General features: G+C 33.3%; 2 protein-coding genes across 4 annotated transcripts in view; one reads left to right on the top strand and one right to left on the bottom strand.

The window, feature by feature from the left end:
* Window positions 1-22,532, bottom strand: part of LOC129758503 (oxysterol-binding protein-related protein 9) — a 154,329-nt gene that overhangs the window by 46,637 nt on the left and 85,160 nt on the right. Inside the window, exons 2-7 of the mRNA XM_055756009.1 lie at window positions 18,619-18,747; window positions 18,278-18,511; window positions 18,132-18,209; window positions 18,016-18,066; window positions 2,237-2,318; window positions 2,020-2,127 (exon numbers count right to left, since the gene is read on the bottom strand). Of these exons, the coding sequence (XP_055611984.1) occupies window positions 2,020-2,127; window positions 2,237-2,318; window positions 18,016-18,066; window positions 18,132-18,209; window positions 18,278-18,511; window positions 18,619-18,747 (682 nt within the window). The remainder of the gene's footprint in view (window positions 1-2,019; window positions 2,128-2,236; window positions 2,319-18,015; window positions 18,067-18,131; window positions 18,210-18,277; window positions 18,512-18,618; window positions 18,748-22,532) is intronic.
* Window positions 2,077-22,418, top strand: LOC129758506 (elongation of very long chain fatty acids protein 7-like). 3 transcript variants are annotated; one of them, XM_055756013.1, is made up of 6 exons: window positions 2,077-2,448; window positions 21,035-21,084; window positions 21,149-21,339; window positions 21,406-21,649; window positions 21,724-21,866; window positions 21,925-22,418. In XM_055756013.1, exons 2-6 carry the CDS (start codon window positions 21,048-21,050, stop codon window positions 22,105-22,107), a joined length of 798 nt encoding a protein of 265 aa, XP_055611988.1. In that variant the 5' UTR covers window positions 2,077-2,448; window positions 21,035-21,047; the 3' UTR covers window positions 22,108-22,418. The 3 variants fall into 3 exon arrangements, with proteins under 3 accessions (XP_055611988.1, XP_055611990.1, XP_055611989.1); XM_055756015.1 differs by lacking the exon at window positions 2,077-2,448 and adding an exon at window positions 4,514-4,719; XM_055756014.1 differs by lacking the exon at window positions 2,077-2,448 and adding an exon at window positions 20,839-20,971.

Below are 22,532 nucleotides of genomic sequence, written 5' to 3'. Positions count from 1 at the left end.
TTAATAAAGTTTGTTGTCATATTTTTTCTAAAACTCTACCATCGCTAAAACAGTATTTACTAGCAATCGAATGAAAAGTAGGTTTTTTAGACCACTTTTTTGATTTTTTTGTGACCATGTCATTAAAAAAAATTCAAAAAAATATTTGTTGTCTTCATGATGTAGGCATTAACTTCAACTTTCATAGGCATAAGGCAAATATTTTTTTGGACATGTAATATATGAACTACAGCAGTTTTCGTGAGGCATGTTTTTTCGGATTTTTTTTCTTTCATGCTGAATAACGAGAAAACTTGTAACTTTAGCTGTATATAATGTTCTAAACATATTTTACTGACATTACAAGGTTTCTTTTGATGTAAGTTTTGTTTAAATCGGTCTAACACGCCAAAAGTTATAACAATTTGAGCTTGTGGTGTCAAATTGACACCACAAGTGCTGATTAGGGTAATGAAATCTAATGCGGATGAGGGTTAAATTTTTGATCTTATTATTTGGTCTGGACACAAATAGCGTCAGCCTTTTTTAGGGAAGTCTCTATCTCGTTACAACATATTTTTGTAAAAATTGTTTTATGTTTTATACAAATAAAATTAATCTTGGGACGCCGATTTTGTCGTCTAAACTAATTAATGATTCTGGGAACTGAACTTTTGTAAACTTCCAAATATTCTGATGATTAGTAGCTACTTAAGGGGGTTACGAAATTTTCGAAATAATAATGTCGTTTTTCCACAAAAAATTTTTTTCGAGGTAACACCAGATACTGCATTTTTAAGTCATTTAGCATCAACATAAAATTTTTAATTTTCCGATTTCCTTTGGTCCCTCCTTTAGTTATTTTTTAATGTAAAAACATCGAAACTATGAGCGCTTTGAGGCAACCCTAAATCAAGTCCGATTGAGCTGAAATTTTGCTCAGGTCAGTTTTTTGGGTCCAATCTATATGATGTATATGGTCGGTTTGCGAAATTCGACATGACCCATTTTGCTGCCAGTCTTATCTACATATGTCGAAAACTCAACCCTTTGTCGTCGAAAACTAAAACTGGCTGTCGAAAACTGGATAACAGAAAAGTTAAAACCTCGAACGAAAAAAAAAAAATTCAAAAATGCAGAAAGTTTTCTTTTTTATAAGAATAAATACGTAAAAGCTTCAAAATTAAAAAAAAATTGTAATACATTCAAACATGTTTATTAGGTGAAACTATATCGACAGTATCGAGAATGTCGATTTTTTCGGAAATATTTTTGAAATTCCTTAGAAAATTTTCAAACATGAGTTTCCTGGTGATGTTATGAAATTCCTGGGTTTTTTCGGGTTCCCCTGTGAAGTAGTGAAATTCAAAAAAAAAAATGTCCGGTACTCCCGGTACGCTAGCAACCATGTGCATGTGTTTTTAAGAAGGATTTCGCAAAATTAAACGAATTATGGATATTATCATATTAAGTTCCATTTTCAAGATGCAGATTATGTACGGTCGTGGCAGATAATTTTAGCAAATTCAAATGCTAAAATTAAAAAAATAATGGTAAAAATATAATGTACAGCAGGTTGAAACCCTTTGTAAGTTTTGGTAATTATATACTAAAGTAAAGGATTTTCATGTTTTCATGTTTATCAACTTTAAATAAGGGAGAGATTCTAGAGAAAAATGATACTGATGGGTTAAAAGTTTTCATAATTTCAAGTACTTGTCAGTTAATACCACTGTGTGACATTATGTTCTTTTTCATATACGTGTATAGTGAACTCAGTTCTTCGGGAAAGAGAAATCACTACAACTACTAATATCTTTAAAAAGGGAAATACTCAGCATGCACTACCCCTTATACTCCCAAACCACCTCTCTGGTCGCTAGCAATAGAGCTAGTGTCATTTGATGGGGGAAATCTCTGGGAAAATTTGCACAAACAAGACGTCACTGTGGATTCCGACCAAAGACACGCACACATACACACTGGAGGGGGAAAATTTTGGAGTATTCCTCGCAACGAAAGAGAAAAATCCAAACTTACCACTAATTGAGGAATGTGCTATGTTGCTGCGTCGCCGGTTTTCCCTGCATTCGGATCCCAACTCGACGTCAGTTTGTGCTAGGGCCGGCGTCGGGACGGCCACCAAATCTGAGTGTGGCAGCAAACGGAAGAGAAACCGAGCGAAGCCAAGGAAAAGGTTAGAAGGAAAAATCCATAAGTGTTTGCTCTCTTGTCTGGAAAAGTCTGATCAACTTACCGGTGTCGCTTGGTTCGGTTTCCGCTCCGGATTTGCTGATTATCGGTCCGGTGAAGATACCGTTTATCGGGTTGGCCGTGTTCTGCAAATAGAGACGTGGAAACAAAAGCATGAGCCCCAAATAAAGCAGCTGCTGGTCAATTATTCATATTTGCATTGCGATTAGCTCGCGGATCAGCTGAGGGAAAAATCAATTCGTACTTCGCCAATAGGTAGGTAAAGAGACTCGCGAAACGGTCCCACATTTTTTCTCTCTCTCTTCCACGCCATCCATCTGCAATGCCACGAATTGGGTACGGCAACATAAGTTGGTAGAACCGTATGGAAGAATTCAGTCCCGCAGTAGTGAACGGCCAATTCTACCTAGTTCTTTTTTTTTGCAGCCTGATTCGGCTCGATAAGGTTTTGCGTGCGACCCCAACATCAAATGTGTTTATGAAATCAAAATAAATTTTATGCCCGGTTAGGACGCTTGATTTGTTTATAAGTAAAATGAAAATGTGGCTCAAGGTTAAATAATTTTCGATGGGAGTGTTCTCTGTTTACAATCGCATTTTAAAGTTTCCTTTGGATAAATGGATTGTTTAACACATTAAAGACCGCGAAGACATTCTCTATCTCAGAAACAACTGGAACAAATTCTATTAATTTCGCATCTTTGAGTAATCGAAAGAGTTGTACACAACTATGTACTTCGTTTCTTTAAAAAATGTATCACATTTGAGTTATGCTTCTCAGCAAAACTCATTCGCGTCAAGCGAAAAAACAAGATATCTCGTATTTGGTCCGCAATGTGTTAAGCCAATAGGATTCTCGTTCGATGATTCAATTATAGGTATGTTCCAGAATGTTCGATACCTAAATAGAGAAAAATCCTAGTTTTGTAAAATTTGCGATGACTGAAAACATTTGAAACATTGTAGATTAGATCAAACTATTTTACAACAGTTTCAAGAAAAATCGGAGGTTGGTATATCTACCATTAAATAAAGTGAAAAAAGAACTACAATTCATGCTGTTTCCAGATGCACAAAAGCATCAACACATTAAGTTTTGTATTCTTATTTGAGGTATACCCACAGCGTTACTGACTAAGCCAAATTCACAAAATTTTCAAAAATGCTTTCGTTTTTAGCTTACATAAGTTCTCTAAAAATCCTTTAAATTTACTGGGAATAATTTAGCATCAAAAGTCCGATATTTTATTTGACCCTTGTGTCGAACGCATTGATAACTTGCATTTTTTTGTAAATTTGCCCAGTTTGCCAATTTTTAATCCTTCTTTTGTCATTTGGAGTTGAAAAATACACATAAAAAATAATCGAAATTGCATACAATTTGCATACAATAAAAATTGCACAAAGTAAATAAAAATCTAGTTATTCAAGGCCGTTTTTTAAAATCCCGAATTTAAAAGATGATACAATTCTCATCTTCTACAGTTTGACTTTTGTTCTTTCATCTGTTTGAATTTTTGGAAGATTTTTAATTTTTTTTTCATTAAATACCTTGAATTTTATTTATTCCCCTCTCGATGATTTCGGAAAAATCGGAGGGGGTGACAAAAGAAGAATTTTATATTTTTTCCGGCCTCATAGATATATGTACCAACTGGAAGAGCCTATCACTTTCGCCAATACTTCCAATTTCAACAAAATAGCCTTTCATTTGAATTTCAACAAATTCAACTTTCCATTTAACTATGCGTTTCGCTTATCCCATCTAAACCTAAACATTCTACGCCCACCAGCACTTTGGCGCTAAATTTTTATCAGTGTAAATAAATGATTATGTAAACTGTGTAAACAATTCTCAAAAAAAAAAAATCTACGAAATGATGCAAATTCTCGCTCGGAAACAGGTCAAAACTCACGTGCATTTCATCAACCCAAGCATTAACTAAGAATGGTCAAGCCATTGTGGCGCTGCGCAACATTTCTCTCATTAACGGAATGATACTTAGTTAATTAATGTTGTGCGCAACTGAAGCTGTGATTATGCCAGGCTGATGTGAGTTACATAGAATTAATTACCTACATATTACTTCAGAATTGACTACTGCTGCAAGAATGACAAAAAATAAATGTTTTACATACTGTTGCTCGCAATTCTTGAAATAAAATCATTTAACCGGATTATTTTCCAAAAAGATACGGTTTTTCTCAGTAAATGCAATGTCACGAAATAGATAAAACACAAGCAAGGAGAGTTTTAATTAGAAAAAAGTAATGTTTCTGTTTTTTCCTCACAGTACCAGTACCAGAGCGCCTCATTGCGAGTAAGTAGCTACATTAATTGCGTCCGCCGAAAGGTTTACATCTGGTTTACGATAACCGCCAACCTTGGCTGGAGAAGTCGCTAACCCATAGAACGAAAATAGACAGACATACAGAGTGCAGGCAGCGTTTAGTCTGAAGTTACCACGGCTGCGATAGAGAAGCAGGTGTTATAAAGTGATAACTAACCATCGGCGGATCGCTCATGTAAGTGCTTTATTTAGCTTCCGAATCAAGGTCGAGGAAAGTGAAATTCTGGAATGTTTGGATGCTACGATAGAATTCTTTATTTTTGCTGCACCTATTTCTTCTATCGATTAGCAAAGCTCTAGGTGAATTGCCGAAAATATTCTGTTCTTAGACACATAATTTACATAAGTCCAGGAGAAAGATTAGGAGTGATACTACAAGAAAAATGAACGAATGCTTGGAAGATAATAAAATAATAAATTATTTGTACATCGAGTTGCATTACAGAAAAAAATGCTGTAAAAATACGTAGATAATCAATTCTTTTCAAACATTCAAACAACAAACTTCGAATTATTTGTGAAGTCGTGGTAATTATACCATATTCGTATAAATTCCGTGTTCGTAAAATCGTACAATTCTACATAAAAGATTGTGTACAGTAGCTTCTTCTATACAGAAAACCACTTTTTATTAATTAATTCCTCGAAATTGACCTCTTTGAGATGCTCACTGAAAGTCTGCTTCAAAATTGCACAGTATTTTTCAATGGGTCTTAGTTCCGGAGCGTTGGGAGAATTTATGTTCTTGGATATAAAAGTAACTTTTTCGGCTTCATATCACTTCAGGGCATATTTTGAATAATGGAAGGAATATAGGTCAAAATGGTACAGAAAACCACCTTTCAGCTTAGTTTGACCAAAAAAAAAATGCAAATGAGAGAAAAAATCTAGCTGCAGAGAGTTTTAGGAGCAATTTTTACCGTAAATCGGGTTTTTATTTAAAACCTACATCATTATCGGACCTTTTTGTATTTACTTATCTTTAATTTTCCGATGCCACCAAAAGTATACAAACCTTAAAACAACATAAAAGCTATTAACCCATTCGAGACGGAGGCCTTTTCACGACGTTCGTACTCATAGTACTTTACTCTTAGATAACTTTTATGTCGTTTGATTTTCTTCAAAACAATTTTCCAATACATTTTGCCTAACATTTGCGGATTCTATTGGTATAAGAATATTATTTTTCCGAGCAATAGTAAACTCTCAATGAAAGATTGTTCTGACAAAGGCATAAAAATTCCATTGCACACACGGTGTGCAATCGGTCTCGAACGGGTTAAGCGATTCCAAAATGGCATTTGTAATGAAAATCGCTCCAATAGTTTTGCAGATGGAGCCAAAACCAGGGTTGCCAACATTTTTTTTTTCAAAAATCAGAGAACTGATGAATTAAAAATCAGGCAAAATCAGGCAACGTAAGTAACGGAAATTTCGCTCAAAGTGATGACCTTTTTTTTGGTCATCACTCCACATTTTCTCACTTCAATAGCCTACTTGACTCAATCAATAGACAGATTCCCTTTTTCAAATAACAATTAAAGGGAATCTTTCGATTGCTTTCATTCAGCTACATATTCCCTTTTAAACTTCAGGAATGGTGCCTAATCCAGTTCCTTACTACCCATTTTTCATCACATTCGCAAAAATCAGGCAAAATCAGGCATATTTTCAAAAATCAGGGAAATTCAATGGCCTATCAGGTTGTCAGGCAGAGCCTCAAAAAATCAGGCAATCCCTGAAAAATCAGGCACATTGGCATCTCTGGCCAAAACTGTAAACCGTTTTTTTGCGGTTTGACAAAAGGAGAATTTTATATTTGTTTTGGCCTTATTTTAGTAGGCCGGAACAAATTTCAAATCCTTCTTTTGTCACTCGGAGTTGGAACTTCGCGAGGGGGGGGGACAATAAAAAATAATGCGAAAAACAAATAAATTGGTAAAATTGCACGAAATCTTGTATGCAACGACGAAATTGAATGCTATATTATTGCATAAAACTTATAAATCATGTATTTTTTATCGAAAAATTCAATAAAATCAAGAATACAAAATGTGAATGCATTTCCATCTTCTAAAATTTAATCTTGTAATCTTTCGGATATTTGAATTTTTATTTGAAATTTACCTAAAATATTTCAAACTTTATTTATTCCCCCTTTCGGGATTTTGGAAATTTCGAAGGGGGGGGGGGGGTGTGACGAAAGAAGAAATTGATATTTGTTCCAGCCTTATTAACATAATAAAATATGATCATGAATTCGTTCCGTAGTTTCGTCAGCGAAGTATATATAGAGATTTCGCCTAAAACTATACTCTCTCGCGTGCAGGTCCTACTAACAAATAAGAAAACAACCATTCGGACCAGTAACTTTCTTCTGTTGCTTCTCAGAACTACGTAGGAACGTTTATTTACAAAACTTACAGTTGCAGCATAATTGTTTTCAAAAGTCCCGTTGGAAAAGCTGAGTATTTTTCTAAAAAGTGCATAAAATAAATTTGAACCAGCTTTTCGAGTCACTCTTATTTTATCTAATTTCTAAATAAAGAAAAATACATTGTAAATTATACAATTACGGCTATCTTCATGCAAATTTTTAAGCAATAATACCCAATGGGTTATTTTCTACAGCGTTTGCAAAGCGATGCAATTTGATGTGAGACCATTAAATACACTTGGTTGAAAGTTGAACATGATTTATACCAGGTAATAAGGCCGGAACAAATCTCAAATCCTTCTTTTGTCACTGGGAGTTGGAACATCGCGAGAAGGGATAATAAAAAATTACTGCATACTATTTCATTGCACAACATTTATAAATCAAGTTTTTCTTAACGAAAAATTCAATAAAATCAAGAATACAAAAGGTGAAATAACTCCCATCTTCCGCAATTTTTTATTGTAATCTTTCGAAATTTTTTTTTTTCGAAATTTACATAAAATACTTCAAACTTCAATTATTCTCCCCATTCGGATTTTTTTTATTAATTTCGAAGGGAGGGGGGGGGGGGGGGGTGATGTGACAAAAGAAGAATTTTATATTTGTTCCAGCCTAATAAAAAAAACAGCATTCTGAATCACAATTCGAAATTAGAATTCATAATCAAAATTCAAATCCAGTAGTAGGGTAACGGATTTATTTTGTAGCAGATGATTATTTTAGACCACCTTGCTTAAATCTCTTTCATAAAGAGATTCGTTAAAATCCCAGAGAAAAAAACAAAAAACAAAATTGAATTTTAAAGCAATTTATCGTAATACTAATGTTATGAATTCGTCTTGGTACATCTTTGTACCTGAAAATAATCAAATTTTCGAAGGTGATGGAATGTATTAGAGGAACATGAGGTATCAAAGAAAGAAAGAACATAAGCCGTAAATACCTACCATGATTTTTTTTCGAAAAAGATACAACGGCTTACAGGTAGGATTTTTACGGCTTAAGCTCTTTTCATGTTTCTTTAATACTTTCCATCACTTTCTAAAATTTAATTTATCTTAAAGAAAAACCCCGAGTTTTATCCATATTTTCTCAAATTTTTCATGATTAATTGATTCATAAGAGCAAGGTAGGCCAAAATAATCATCTGGTCCAAAAGAAGTCCATTACCCTTATCTGTGGTGTTGTTTGGTGACATAGGTACCTTTTATATACATTTTTTAAGCTTGTATCGTGCACCAAAATCATCGGTAATTATCCTAATAGATATGTTTCATACAATGTGGTATTGCTTTTAAGACATTTAGAATTATATTTAACAAATACTTTATGTTGTTTAAATAAAGACAAAGAATAAAAAAAAAAGTTTTCATAACGAAACCGTATAAAACATCTTTTAGGAGAACAGACACATTTCAAATTTCTTTAAGAACTTCTCTTACAATCTCGAATATTTAAATTCTGCATTTTGAATTATTCTACTCAATTCGTGCTTCAAATATGAAGTTCGAAGTAGAATCAGGTTAAAGTATTTTTTTTAAACAAAATAAAAAATCAGTAGAAGATTTCTGAAACTCCAAACTTTAATTCAACCACAGACAAAAGTACCCAACTAAGACCTGAACCGACGGTTTTCCACTTCCTGGGGCTCTCCTGATTTTCAAATGCAATTTTACATTTGGGATCTCCAACTAGATGGCATATCTTGATTGAAAATTCATTTTTTTCCAAATTTGCTTATTGCAAAAATTCGAATACTGTATTTGGAAATGTCTCTGCACTCTGTGTATTCCAAATCGGAATTTTTTATCCGTATTTTTATTCAATGTTTATCAAATGCGGAATCTGGATCAGCACTCTCAATTACTAAAACCTAACTATTTTTTTCAATTGAACCTTAAATTTTTGGATTCAACATCAGCTGATGTGTTTCGATGAAACAAAAAATGATTCAGGTGTTTTTTCTTGATTTTTGTTGAAATTTTTCTCTTAAAGCTAACAAAAGCTAGGGAATTTGGACCAAACTAAAGTAAAATCAAATTAATTTTGAATTATAAATCTGATTTTGATTTCTCAACTCTACTTCACAATTAAGAAGCTGCATTTTTTTTGTATCTGAACTCTGTCTCAGAATGTCGAAAATGAAATATAAAACAATATTTTGCAGATGGTTTTATGTAATTTTTCTCATGATCTTAATTTTGCATCTATAATTGAGAATGAATGTGAAATGTTGAATATGAAATCAATGTGATTAGAATTAAAAACAAAAGTAATACATGAGTTCTGAATTTGAATAGATTTATTCATTATTTGTTTCCTATTCGTGTCTCAACTTTTTTTACCAAAAATGAAGGTAATGCAATCTAAACAGGATGCAGAATTCAAAACATGGAGGGCAAATGAATTTTGATTACCAATGAATTTAAAAAACAACTGGATTTTTTTTTTGAAAATTTGGTACCAAAATCCTGGACCTAATATAGATTATAGAATAAAACGTCTCGTCAAGTGTTGATGAAGCTGTGGTTTTAAGGCTTGGGTCAATAAACAATGCTCCTACTTCTTGTATTTCTTCAATTGATCTTTTGTTGGAATATATACCGCAATTTTAAAACAACTAAACAGGCGAAAAACTAAGTAAATACATACCAAATTGTTTAACAAAATTCACATTAATTTAAAGTTATAATTGTAGAAACAACGTATTCTTCAATTTCAAATGTAAAAAAATTCGTGCTTTAAAAAATCAAATAAAAGGCTGGATAAATATCCCGATATACACAGAAGATATTCTCGTGAAAGCTTCTGTTCGTATTATCAAAATGAATAAAAGATAGCTGTAGGGATATCAAAGTGGGCGAAATCTATGAGGATAAGAAATGGCTCCAGAGAAATGTATCAGGAGCCACTCTTTCTGTTTCGAAACCCATTTGCTCTGGAAGATTAAAGTTTAATCAGCCCTACAAAATGAGGCCAAGATTTTGGGCATCACAGTTGAAAAACGGTTTAGTTGGATTTACAATGCAGACAGATATCATAGGAAACACGAGGCTGATGTTCTGAAGCAGGAGTTATTCTTTTGCCATTGCGTTGAAATTATGCCCATCAAGCTAGACTTAGCTGACACACGTGGATTAAACGTTTAGGAGACCGACAAATGAGCCAAAGGTGAACTGAGAACTTAGGAAGAAAGTTGCATGGAATGCTTCGCGCCAGTAAGGTAGGCTACATGCTATAATTCTTTGGCCTGAAACAGATTTACAGAACTGCTCATCGTCGGATGATTTGAAGTTTGACAGCATAGTGTGACAGATTTTTATGGCGATTTATTAGAAATGTGCGCGAAATCTTCAAGGAAAATGACGAGTTTCATACGCGCTGAAGGCTTATATTGATCATTAACTTAGAAAAAGTTCACATGTTAAATTTGAACAAAATTGGACAACAAGAAAGGTAGACTTCGAAATGTGTATGGAATTTAGAGACAATTCCTACTAATGGGATGTCCTGATTTTTCAGAACCCAGAGCGAGCGTGATAGTTGGCATTTTTCTGAAATAACTTGAGCTTAGAGGCCTAGCACAAAGTCCAATGCCAAATTTGAGCCAGATCGGACAAGAGGAAGTGGTCGCACAACGATTTGGCACCAATAACCGCATCTCGATTAGAGTTTTGTTAAAAAAATGGTTAAGCTTCAAAATTTATTAATGGCAATTATTGAACTTTTCGTTATAAATTGAAACTTAAAAGTCGCTGCCAGACCCCTTTTCGTGGCGATCTGGCTCAAATTTAGCATGGAACCTTGTGCTACACTTCGGACTAATTTCAGCATGCAATGTGCGAGATTTTTAAAAGTTGCCTGATTTGTGTCACTCTCTATTGGACATTCGCTCAGAAGGCAAGTGTTCTGCCAACTGAGCTGTATCACAGGATTTTATTAACGCTACAAACAATAAAAAGTAATGCAATATTTTAGTAGCAAACCCACAAGGATAGTTTGATAGAAAGTTAATTTTGAATTGTGTTTTTTTTAAATAGGTTTAAACTTCAGAGTTCTTACTGGAAATACCAATTCTCTTATCTAGACTAAAAATTTATTTTTTTTTCTAATTTTGAATTTTTATACTTATTCTGAATACTACGGGAAGATTGATATTCATCTTAATTTTATGTTTTTTTTAAAGATCACACACATATAGGATCTCAGTAAAACTCTTATCTTGATCTTGATCTAATTTACTTAACTCCAAGCCGTACATCTTTCAAGGATATCATATGGCTAGCATCTCACAAGTGCTAAAACCATCAGCCTACAGAAAAAGAACTATATATGCCGTGTCTGAGATTTGATCTCATGACATGATATGATCTAGCTTAGCTTAGCTTAGCTTGATTGACTACTCACATCCACCTTAAATCATTGAACCTGAAATGCAACATGAAAAATATTCTAAATCAAAAGTTCCTTTTAAGCTTCGTCAAGCTTCAAATAATTTTTTAAAACCGATAAAAAAACAAACGCATTTCAAATTCAATGATCGCAAGCGTGGCTCAGTAGAACGAATTCCACATCGCCAATGGTTGCTACTCCGTGATTGACCGAGGCCATCAATTTTGTCAAGAGGTCAAATGAATGGTATCTGGGATTGACAGCACATCCACAATGAACAAAACTTATGCTCTCTCTTTACACATCAATAACGGCGCCGGCCACGTCCTAGTAGTCAATGGATAGAAGGAAAATATAGAAAAAGGATTGAAAGAATAATAATTCACGCTTTAGGACCGAGGTCACCTCTGCATCCTAGCAAAACAATTTTTTTGTGGATTGGGTAAAAGGATATGATCAGGAAACACTTTTGACTAGTGTTATGCAATTTGTGTTAAAATCCTATTCTCCTATGCTTCTGTAATTTCGTATTGAAACTCTTCAGTTCAGATGACTTTTTAATAACTACAGAAATAACATTTAATTAGATATCATAAGAGTTACCATTACAAGTTTTCGCATAATAAACTCCCTGCCTAAAATCAAATTTAGTTTTAACTAAAACCCGAAACAATTTTTGATTGATTTAAGTGGATCATCAAATTGCAGAAGATTTAAGTTTCGAAATTATAATGGTTTGATCTTATTCTTTACGATACTTAAACAAGCTTTTCATTGTATTTTTCTTGAAGAACATACTAGTTGCAAATATATTATAACCAACAATGAGTACTTTCAACATGTTTCATATACTTCAGCAGCCTTTGTTTCCTATTGAAATTTCTGAAGATTATTTCTCCTGAAATTTCTGTTTATACTGTCTTGAACCAAAAAAGGTTTTGGGGAAAAAAAATTAAAAGACTCGTTAATGTTAATGTTAAGACTCGTTAACTAATTTTTTATAATAAAATATACATTTAGAGAATACATTTTCAATCAATCAAACTATAAGCAAGTTATAATATCTTTCTGAAAGGCATCATCTTTTTTCTTTTACCAGAGCTACAAACTTTTGATGTCTTTGGTTTTTTTTCTATTTGATAAAAAAACAAATTCTAACACTGTTTTCAAATCTGATGATTATCATGATCACATTATGAAAGGAATAAGTTATTGAAAACTTAAATTTTGAAACAATTATCTGCTCACAAGTTTCTAACTTATTCGATTTATTTTTATAAATTTTTTTTTTTATTTATTTCAATATTTTTATAAAATATCTGTGTTGCAAATGTATTTTTGCTATTTTCGATAATATTGTCATTTTCAACTGTCAGCTACAATGTTGAAAAATGTTGTTTGAACTAAGTAGGATAATAACTACTTTCAAACATATTTTTCCAAAAAGCTAGGAAATTCGTTGTTATTTTAAATCTGTTTTTAGACTTCCTGGAAAACTAAAGTTGTTCTCTGATTCCTCTCTGCAGAGATAATTTTCTACTTGATTTAAAATACTGATTAGGAATTTGCGTTTCAAATTATGCCATAGAAAATTGTTTAACTATTTTTCAAGAACTGAAACAAATAGTCGTTTAATTAAATTAAAAAAAAAACTGAATTTGAAAATGTAACCTTAATTCATATGACATAATTTATCTTAATTTTGAATGCTCTCCGAACTATCTTTTCTTCAACTAAACAAGCTTGGATTTATAATTAAAAGGTTCCAATCGTTTCAGATATTGAAACGAATTCTTAGAAGAAAAAACTTTCCAGTAACCGCAAAGAAAAGGAGGAAAATCAATAAGCTTTTTATGTTTTTCATCCTCCACTTATTGAAATAGCTAGTCTTTTTTCGAATAAAATAACATTCATCACCTCTTTTCATTAATCGTCAGACGTGAAAAACTATAAGGTTACATTTTAGAGCAGCATTTTTTAAAGAAAGTCATGTGCCCGAAACGTAACGCGAGAAAAAACAAACTGTCCATCAACCGACAAACGTCAATGTTTCAAAAGATTTAAAGATACTCACTAGGTTGCCACTGCTAATAAACAAAAACTCTATTAGTATTCTTGTGTTATGAGTCAATGCAAAATGAATAGTTAGTGTAAAGCCATTATTATATTTTGGGCTTCTGGCGTTTATGATTATTGTGATCCATGAACACCTATTATAACAAAACAGTACCGTCTGATCTCATGACATGATATGATCTGGCTAAGAAGACTTGAACGCTATTCTATAGAGCACGGTCGGCGTCATCCCAAGTAACCAAAAGTTCCATAAACAGGCTCTTAAAAGCTTACTCAGCCTTGTTTGAGGGCTGTATAGCATTCTATACAGCTTAAAATTTAAGTTCTTATCGATACTTTCAAGTTCCATATTCAAAGCTGAATAGAAGGCTACTCAGCCATGGGATAGTGCTTTGAATAAAAAAAAAATATAGAAAAAATGTTTGATCAAGTTTTTTCCACTCTCAAATCTAGGGCACTCAAATTTGTATTTCTTTATATTGCTTCGGTTTTTTTTTAAAATGTAATACTTACTTGAAAAATTTGCTTGCTATAAGATTTGAACCTGATCCTGCTAAATACGAACTGAACACGTTACCTTTATACCATAGCTGTTGCCTAGGTTGTTGTATTCAAAACATTATTTTAAAGTTAACTACGGGTTATTCTTTAAAAGTAGGCGGGATAAACATGTAAACAATCCATTTAAAATATTATAAACAGAAGGTATGAAAAGACGAAGTTTTATCACCCTTCAGAAGAAATAATCCTTCGTACAGATTTTGTACATTCACTCATTCTGCATCGGCAATCATTCATGGGCTACGTAAGTTTTAAATTTGTTTCCGTGATTTTTGATATTTTATGTAAAACATTTCTTTCAGGTTGCGGCTTTAAAAAGCAAAAACCAAGTTGAAACCAAGAACAAACATCCCCTAAATTTATCATCCAGTATGTGGATAGTATTCAGTTCATTATTTTTTGGCAGTCCCTGGTGGAAATTCTCGTGTTGAATACAAAAAATTGATTACATTCAATCGGTTTCAAGAGTGTCCCTGTCCATCAATGCGATGATTTTAATGCTTCTGCTAGGAAAAGCTGCCCTTGGTTAGTGGATCTTCCGGGTGTTGGTAAAGCCGAGTTCGCTGTTGCTGATGCTGCCATGAGATCTGCTCCCGTCGAAGAGAGAACAAAATATTGGAAATAGAAACTCGATGGCATAGGCATAAAATGTGAAAAGTTTCAAACATGTCAATAAATAAATCTTTTATTATACCTTGACAATCTGATCTCAAGGAATGGTATCCATAATATTTTAGTATTCTTCCCTATTGCTGAATCTCAAGAAAGATAAGGCTGTTACATACGAGTGTAATATGTAAAATAAATTTGGTACGAATATTGTAGCTTTATTTGGTCTTTAAATTAAAACTAAATCAATTGATTTATTAAAACACGTGGACGATTTGATAGTCAAGTTTTATAAGAATTTTTCTGAATGAAAACCTCTGTTGAAAATTCAGATTTTCATCTTTTTATTCAAGCAAAGAATTGCGATATCATTATTAATCACATTCAGTTTTTTTAAATTTATTGTCCTTATAATTCCTTATTTTTAAGCAACATTGTGAAATTTTATGAGATATAAATATTGTCAAAATTTTAAAATAATGTGAAATTTATATTTAAAATAATAAGTAAAATTGATGTCATCTTTCCATTTTGATCAAAACAGTTGATTTATATGTGGGTCAATTCGTTTTTCGTATATTGGTATCTCTGATTTTCTGTTATGTATTGCATTGAAGTTCTTTTGAAGTTCTTCATAGAACCAAAAGGTTCGTAACAAGCTCTGCGTGGAACCAAAAAGTTCTTAAGAAGTTCTTTATGGAACCAAAAAATTCGTAAGAAGTTCGTAACGAAGCACGATAGTCCAAATTGAATCTTGGATTTTTTAAGGTACTTGGAACGCACAAAAATGTTTTATGCTATTTGTATAGACTTTTTATGTTCATTCAGAAGTCCAATTCAAGCACTTTGTTTCATTTCTCTCGAGAACCTTTAACTCAGCCAAATGTGAACTTTTAATGTACAAGATTAAGTATCTATGCGACTTTTGGTTACTTGGGATCTTATGATTTTATTCCGGTAATACTTATCCAGGATTGGTAAAAAGTGTTTCTTATGAAAAAACTTTCCTAATTTTTGCACCACAGTGAATAACATTTCAGATTTTTTCTTTTCATTAGAAAAGAGACGAACCAGCCCGAGGCTGAAAGTCTCTATAATAAAGAAAAAAAATTCTTTTCATTTAAAAAAATTTAAATTCTAAAACATATTTTGCCTTCAAGAATAGAATTTTCAAATATGGGTGAACTAAAGGAAAAATATCCCTGATTCTAAATTCTAATTTTGAATTATTATTTATTTCTGATTTAGAATTTTCATTCTAATGCTGATTTTCAATTTAGTTGAAAACATAGATTTTTTTAGAAAAGATTTTAAGGCCCTTCAATAAAAACTGCCGCGATTGACAAGTTCAACTGTCTGCAGCGATAAGTAGCACTAATTAAATCTGGTGTTTTCCAGTTTATCTACTATTTCATTCACTTCGGAAAGTGTGCAAGCATCCGATTTACATTTCATTTGTAACATGTCGCGTGCGGCAAAAATTATAATCAAGTGCCAAGCGTGTTGATGTGTTTTTGTTTTGTTTGCTTCGTGTGAATATTATCATCCATATTGCACTTCCGATTGAAAGGTGCAGCATGCATTCCCGTGAAAAAAAAAAGTGTTTTCAAAAAGAACGTTGAACTTCATTGGAAATTCATAAAAATAAAATAAAAGACACAGTTTTTGTGTAGATAAGATATTTTGCTAAAGTTGATTACAGTGGAGAGCCTCAACTCGTAAATCAATTGAAAAATCACAAAACGAGATTGATTCGGAAAAAAGTTGAGGTAAAATCCGTTATAAAAAAGCAAACTTTAAAAAATAAACTCAACTTGAGTTGAAGCTCCTTTCGAAATCACAATTTAGAAACATGAAAATTATTTTATAACTGTATCTAATTGTTTTTTGTTAACGTCGAAAATGTCAGATGAAACAAACTGGAATGTTGCAGTGAAAGATGTCTCAAAAAACAAGACTTACAGAAATCTCACAAAGTAGACCTATTTCCTAGCAGCGCGAAAAAACAAACAGATAGTTTTCTATCTGTTTGTGAGGATAAGGATACCCAAAGCTATCTGTTATTCAATTTTGACCTTCTAAATTTTGTGAATCAAAGACAACATTGGCGTGATTCTAGACTACGAAAAAATCTCATTCTTTGCTTAAAGTTTTCACTATGTTTTTCATAGAGCCTTTGACAAAATTTTAAAGTTCATCTAATATCCTCTACGTATATTTGAATATAAAAAACTGGACCCTTTGACTTAATTGATGTTCTCTTAAAAGCGAGAAATTATTTACACATTACGGACCGCATAGAAATCTAATCCGAGAAACACCAAACCTCGGCTTTCTATATCTCAGAAATTATTGAACTAAATTTTACAACTTTAGCTTCTTTGAGTTACGGCAAGTGTTGTGTTCAATTTTGTCGATGATAGTTTAATGAATAAATATAGAATATTTGAGTTAAGCTTCTAACAGTAGCACACTTGCGACAAGCGAAAAAACGAGATATCTTGTATATGATCCGCAGAACCAATTTAATTCCTATATAATTTTAAGACTTTGTTCTGTGCATATTCTTATATTGATGGATGCATGCCCTAGTTGCCATAAAAATGATTGTTAAACGCCTCATTAGCATAATTTGTTGACAAATAGATTTCTCAATTTGCATCATTAAATATCGATTTATACATTTTCATATGTGATGAAAGGAATTAGAGAAACATGAACTATCAAAGAACGAAAGAACATAAGCCGTAAATATCATGAAAATTTCGAAAAAGATACAACGGCTCACCGACAGGACTTGAACCTGCAATCTCCGCTTCGGTACAACGGCGCGTTAGCCAATTCCACCACGGTGAACGTTAGAATTGGCTAACGCGCCGTTGTACCGAAGCGGAGATTGCAGGTTCAAGTCCTGTCGGTGAGCCGTTGTATCTTTTTCGAAATTTTCATGATATTTACGGCTTATGTTCTTTCGTTCTTTGATAGTTCATGTTTCTCTAATTCCTTTCATCACATATGAAAATGTGATCATTTTCAGGTACAAAGATGTACCAAGCGATTTCATAACATCAGTATTGATCGATTTATATCTTATAGCTTTCTAGTGCCATAATCAATCCGATAACTCGTTGGTCCAACAGCGAGTTGCACACCAATTTTTTGACCTTTTGGGTCGATTTTTAGAAACTAAGTTGTCCTATCAATACACACAAATTCAACTCAAAGATTCTGCAAAGTAGTTTATAACGAAACATAAAAAAATAATTTTGAAGGATAGTCTTAATGTAAAAAGAAAAAAAAAAAATCTGACACCCAAGTTTTAATGTTTTTTAACGTGCTTTTTGTGAGATATGCGAAGTATTCCAGATATTTTCCAGATCAGTTACTTACCTTTGTTATCTGTAGTAAAACAATGGAATGTTTTATGTTGTCTAGCATAGCCTGCAAAAAAAGATAAACATTTTGTTTTACTTCATCTATCATATGTTTGATTGATTGAAGCTTACATTCGCATGGTCGTGGATGAGCTTCAAATGTTGTGCTTCCTCACTTTCCCCAAGTGATTGTATTCTGTTGTCGATTTTCTGTGAATAAAGAAAAAAAATTGGTTTCAAACAAATATTTTTTCAAATAAAATTTGTTTCAAACGTACCGTTGTCTGTTCGATCATAAGCTGCAGATAGGCGTCAGCTTCGCTTACTTTCTTGTCAAACAGTGCCAAGTTGTTGGCGCGTCTGGCACTGGAACCGGGTGTCCCATGTGAGTTGTTGGTGCTTCCTGTGCTGCTGTACTGTTGTTCCCAGAGCGCCCGACTTCGATTTGCGTGCCGGAGAATAGTGTCTTCTAACCTCCGAACCCACCTCTCTCGTTCGTCTCCGTCACGCGCCTGATTGGGGAATATTTAGTAGGAATCAGATTATAGAAGGTACTATAAGAGCTCATTGAATCAAATGAGACTCGACGTTCATTCAGTGGTCGGTCACCATTAATTACCTGAAAGTGGAACGTTTTATGATCGACCGTGATGGTAAATGTGTTTACGTCCTGATCGTCGATTCCGACAACGGCTCCCTTCAATCGGACGCATCCCCGACGCACTCCCTTCATCATTTTCTCCTTTGACTGTAAGAAAAACAGAAAAGTACATTGGAAAATTACCAAACGTATCGAATGATATCAAATATTGATAATCGTAGTCGGGAAAATAGGCATATGTTTCGCTTAGTCATATCAATCAATTTGACTGGTTCCACGAACTGATATAGCATAACATTGGATTAACACTAAGGTTACAGTAAATGATTCATTGAGAGGCTTTTATCTTGGAACACGTGCGACTCCTTGATTCTTCCATCAGTTAATTTGATTCTGGGTTGTTTGTTTTGATACCGTGCATCAACGCCACCAGGATTTTCGCAGTCGAGTTAAATTCTCATCAACTTACGCGATAGTTTTTCTAGCGCTGAGCTAAGTGGTAGGTTATTTATTTCTGGTAAGAGCATCATTATAATTTTTCAAGCGCAAACCATCATAATTTATGATTCATAAACATAATGGTCTCTAACTTAACTTAACAAAAAACTTAGAATCCAAGCTAAGTTAACAGTTGCTGGTTAAAATGTAGTGAGAGATGAAATGTGTACCCACGACTGGGTGTTGGATGATATTTTTTTTAAATTAATCATTTTTTTCAAAAACAGATACTTAATTCATCATTTATTAAATTTTCAACAAAATAAAAAAAACAAAACGATCAGTAGTGAGATCTTATGTGGCTGGTTCAATTTTGCTTATCGAGCGAGACACTTTCTTGGTTCTAGGTTGGTGAGCATGTTCCAAATTAGGAAAAACAACTTGACGACAGTTGACAACCTTCAAAGGAACTAAGATGCGGACCTCGAGGAAAAAGAGGTATCCTAAGTGCATGAAAACAAGCTTCGATAAAACAAGAGTCATGATGTTCGTGTTGAAGTTTTAATCGATCATGACATGATCATTAGCAATTTTAAAATTAACGAAATTACAATACAATAGTTTCAACATGTATATATATTTTTAAATATCAAATATTAAAATATCATAACAACTAAGAACATTCTAAGTTGAACTATTCTTGAAGATGTCTTCAGTATGGCCCGGAAAAAAGGGAACATTCATACAAATCATCCATTGTTTGTTACAATATTCTCGTGAAAATTAAACAGATTGAAGCTTATTATTGCACCTTAATATTGAAAAATAGGAATTCGTTTATAGTCCCTGATTAAAAGCCTGATAAACATTTTGTTATTTTTAAGCCTTTTAATGAAAACGCATCCATACGAAAAAGGCCAAGAAGTGACAAAATCTAATAATTGTAATAAGTCATTAACGAAATAATATTTTTCACGAAAAAATCATAAGTAAACAAGAACGGGCTCACTGAAGCATAATGAAACGGAAGTTGGATTATCAGCTGAAGATCTGCATCGCCTTTCTGGGAAACTTAAGACCGCTTCGGAGGGCTTGAACTCGAATTTCAGGGGATAGTTTCTTTTCAAGTGACCTGATTCCAAAAGTGGTCGTCACTACAGACGCACTATTTCTCAAACACCAACCACCTACAAATTTTTTGCTGACAGAAAATTAATCACATTCATAAATTGATGATTTGTCTCAAAAATCAAAACTTCCTCTCAAAAAAGACAGAAAAACGACAAAATTGTACGCAGAAAAAAAAACAAACGCCACCGCACTCGACCAAGGCCTACTCGATCTCAAACAAAATTAACTGCTCCTTGCTGAAAAAAATTGACAAAATTGATAAAAATATTTTCACTACCGACAGAAGCTCACCAGAATTCAGGTTGTTCATAAAATCTCTTAAATTTTTTGATAATAGTCCATTTGTTTCAAATATGTAGTGTAATATTTAATTGCCGATAGTTTTGCTTCTGTCAAAAATTTGCGAAAAGGCAATTCTCCAAGAGAGTGTTGTAAAATAGAGCATTTCAATTATTCTTGTTTCGTTTCCTAGTTGGAATTGTTCGGTTTCAAAAAAATTTCACCCACAAGTACCATCCAAATAGAAGCTTACATGTAAGCATCTCAATAATCAGCCACTCAAAGCTTAACATGAAATGATTTCTAATCACGCAACAAAATTGTCAAGTAATTTATGGCCACCGTTTAGGAAGAAAATCAAGTTATTGATGTGTCTTTGACTATACCTACTAATCGTATCAAACTGTGAAGTGTTTCAGTCATGTAGCCCGTTTTCCTCCACATTTTCATGCGAAAAAAAATTCTTAAGATGTTAAAAATTCTTTTAACCATAAAGAATCAATCCGATAACTGTACCAAACAAGTACATTGTTACAGTCTCTAATTACAAAAAAAAAGCTAAATACGTGTTGTTTTTCTTTTGCAGTTAATTCGCAACGATGGATGCGTATAACTACTACTTCTATGAAAATGCCGGTAAGATCAACAAAAATACAATAATTTAAACCGAAAAGTTCATTGACTGTTTATTTTTTTTCAGATCAGAGAACCCTTAACTGGTTCTTGGCCGGATCGCCCTTCCCGATGCTGGGGGTCATTTTCACATATCTCAGCCTTGTGTACTGGATAGTTCCTAAATTCATGGAAAACAGGAAACCGTACCAGATGAAAACTTTCCTCGGGTTCTACAATCTGTTCCAAGTAGTGTACTGCGTGTACGTGGTCGCAATGGTGAGTGGATTAAGTCGATACACTTATGACGCGTGATTTCAGTTTTGAATGGAAACTATTTTTCAGTGCTTTCAAGCGGGATGGTGGTTCGATTACTTCTACAAGTGCTACGAAACTGACTATTCATACGATCCTAAAGCCGTTAAAATGGTTGAAATGACGTGGTATATTCTGTTCATAAAATTTCTGGAGCTGTTGGAGACGATTATCTTTGTGCTGCGGAAGAAACAGAACCAAGTTTCGTTCCTGCACGTGTACCACCACATCAGTACTTTTTTCATAGCCTACATTTTCTGCAAGTACATTGGAGGTAAGTTGTTCTGAAATTTGTGATTTTTCCTAACTTTGTTTGAGCCTTGTTTAACCTATAACTTCGTTTTATAGGCAGTATGCTTACATTCTCCATCGTAGTCAACAGTGTGGTTCACATAATTATGTACTCATACTACTTCATATCAGCCTATGATGTAGCTATCTTCAAGCTAATAGCTTCGAAAGTTAAAAGATATATAACCAGTATTCAGTTGGTAAGTAATTTGAGCAAAATTTAAATAAAAACAACATTGACACATCAGTCAATTTCAGATCCAGTTTGGTCTCCTTACGGTCAACAACTTCGCCGGACTGCAGCCTGGGTGCAACACGAGCAAACCGTTCCTAGCCATGTACATTCCGAATATTTTCGTTTTGATATATTTGTTTAGAGATTTCTACCGGAAGTCGTACGAGAAGAAACGTTCAGCCGCAGTAGATAGAAAGCTGGAGTAGAGAGTTTGAAATCTGCTTGCTTCGTTACGAGTCTGGCGGGACTCTTTTAATATTTAATAGGAATGAGTGCATAAGATGATGATGATGATGATTGGAATTATTGTGATAGATAGGTATGTAGTCTCGAGTCGAATTTAGGCTAATTTCAAGGTTTAAGGAAAAAAATCCATAGCAGTATACAGTTAGAAAGAATGCTAAACACGAATTCAACCGCACGCTTATATTGCCTTACATTGGAAAGCAATATTATGTAAGTCTTCAAAAATTGACTAATAAAAGTTAAAATAGCAACATAAGTGACATAGTTTTCTTGCATATCAACGGACTTATCAAAGAAACCCTAATTGAATTAAGCCTTTTTAATCAACGTGCTGCTTGAAACAGAAATTACTAACATTAATTGACAGTGGAGGGTGTAATTGGAT

This window comes from Uranotaenia lowii, chromosome 3, assembly GCF_029784155.1.
Source record: "Uranotaenia lowii strain MFRU-FL chromosome 3, ASM2978415v1, whole genome shotgun sequence".
NCBI classification, from domain to species: domain Eukaryota; kingdom Metazoa; phylum Arthropoda; class Insecta; order Diptera; family Culicidae; genus Uranotaenia; species Uranotaenia lowii.
This window is presented reverse-complemented; position numbering and strand designations above follow the sequence as displayed.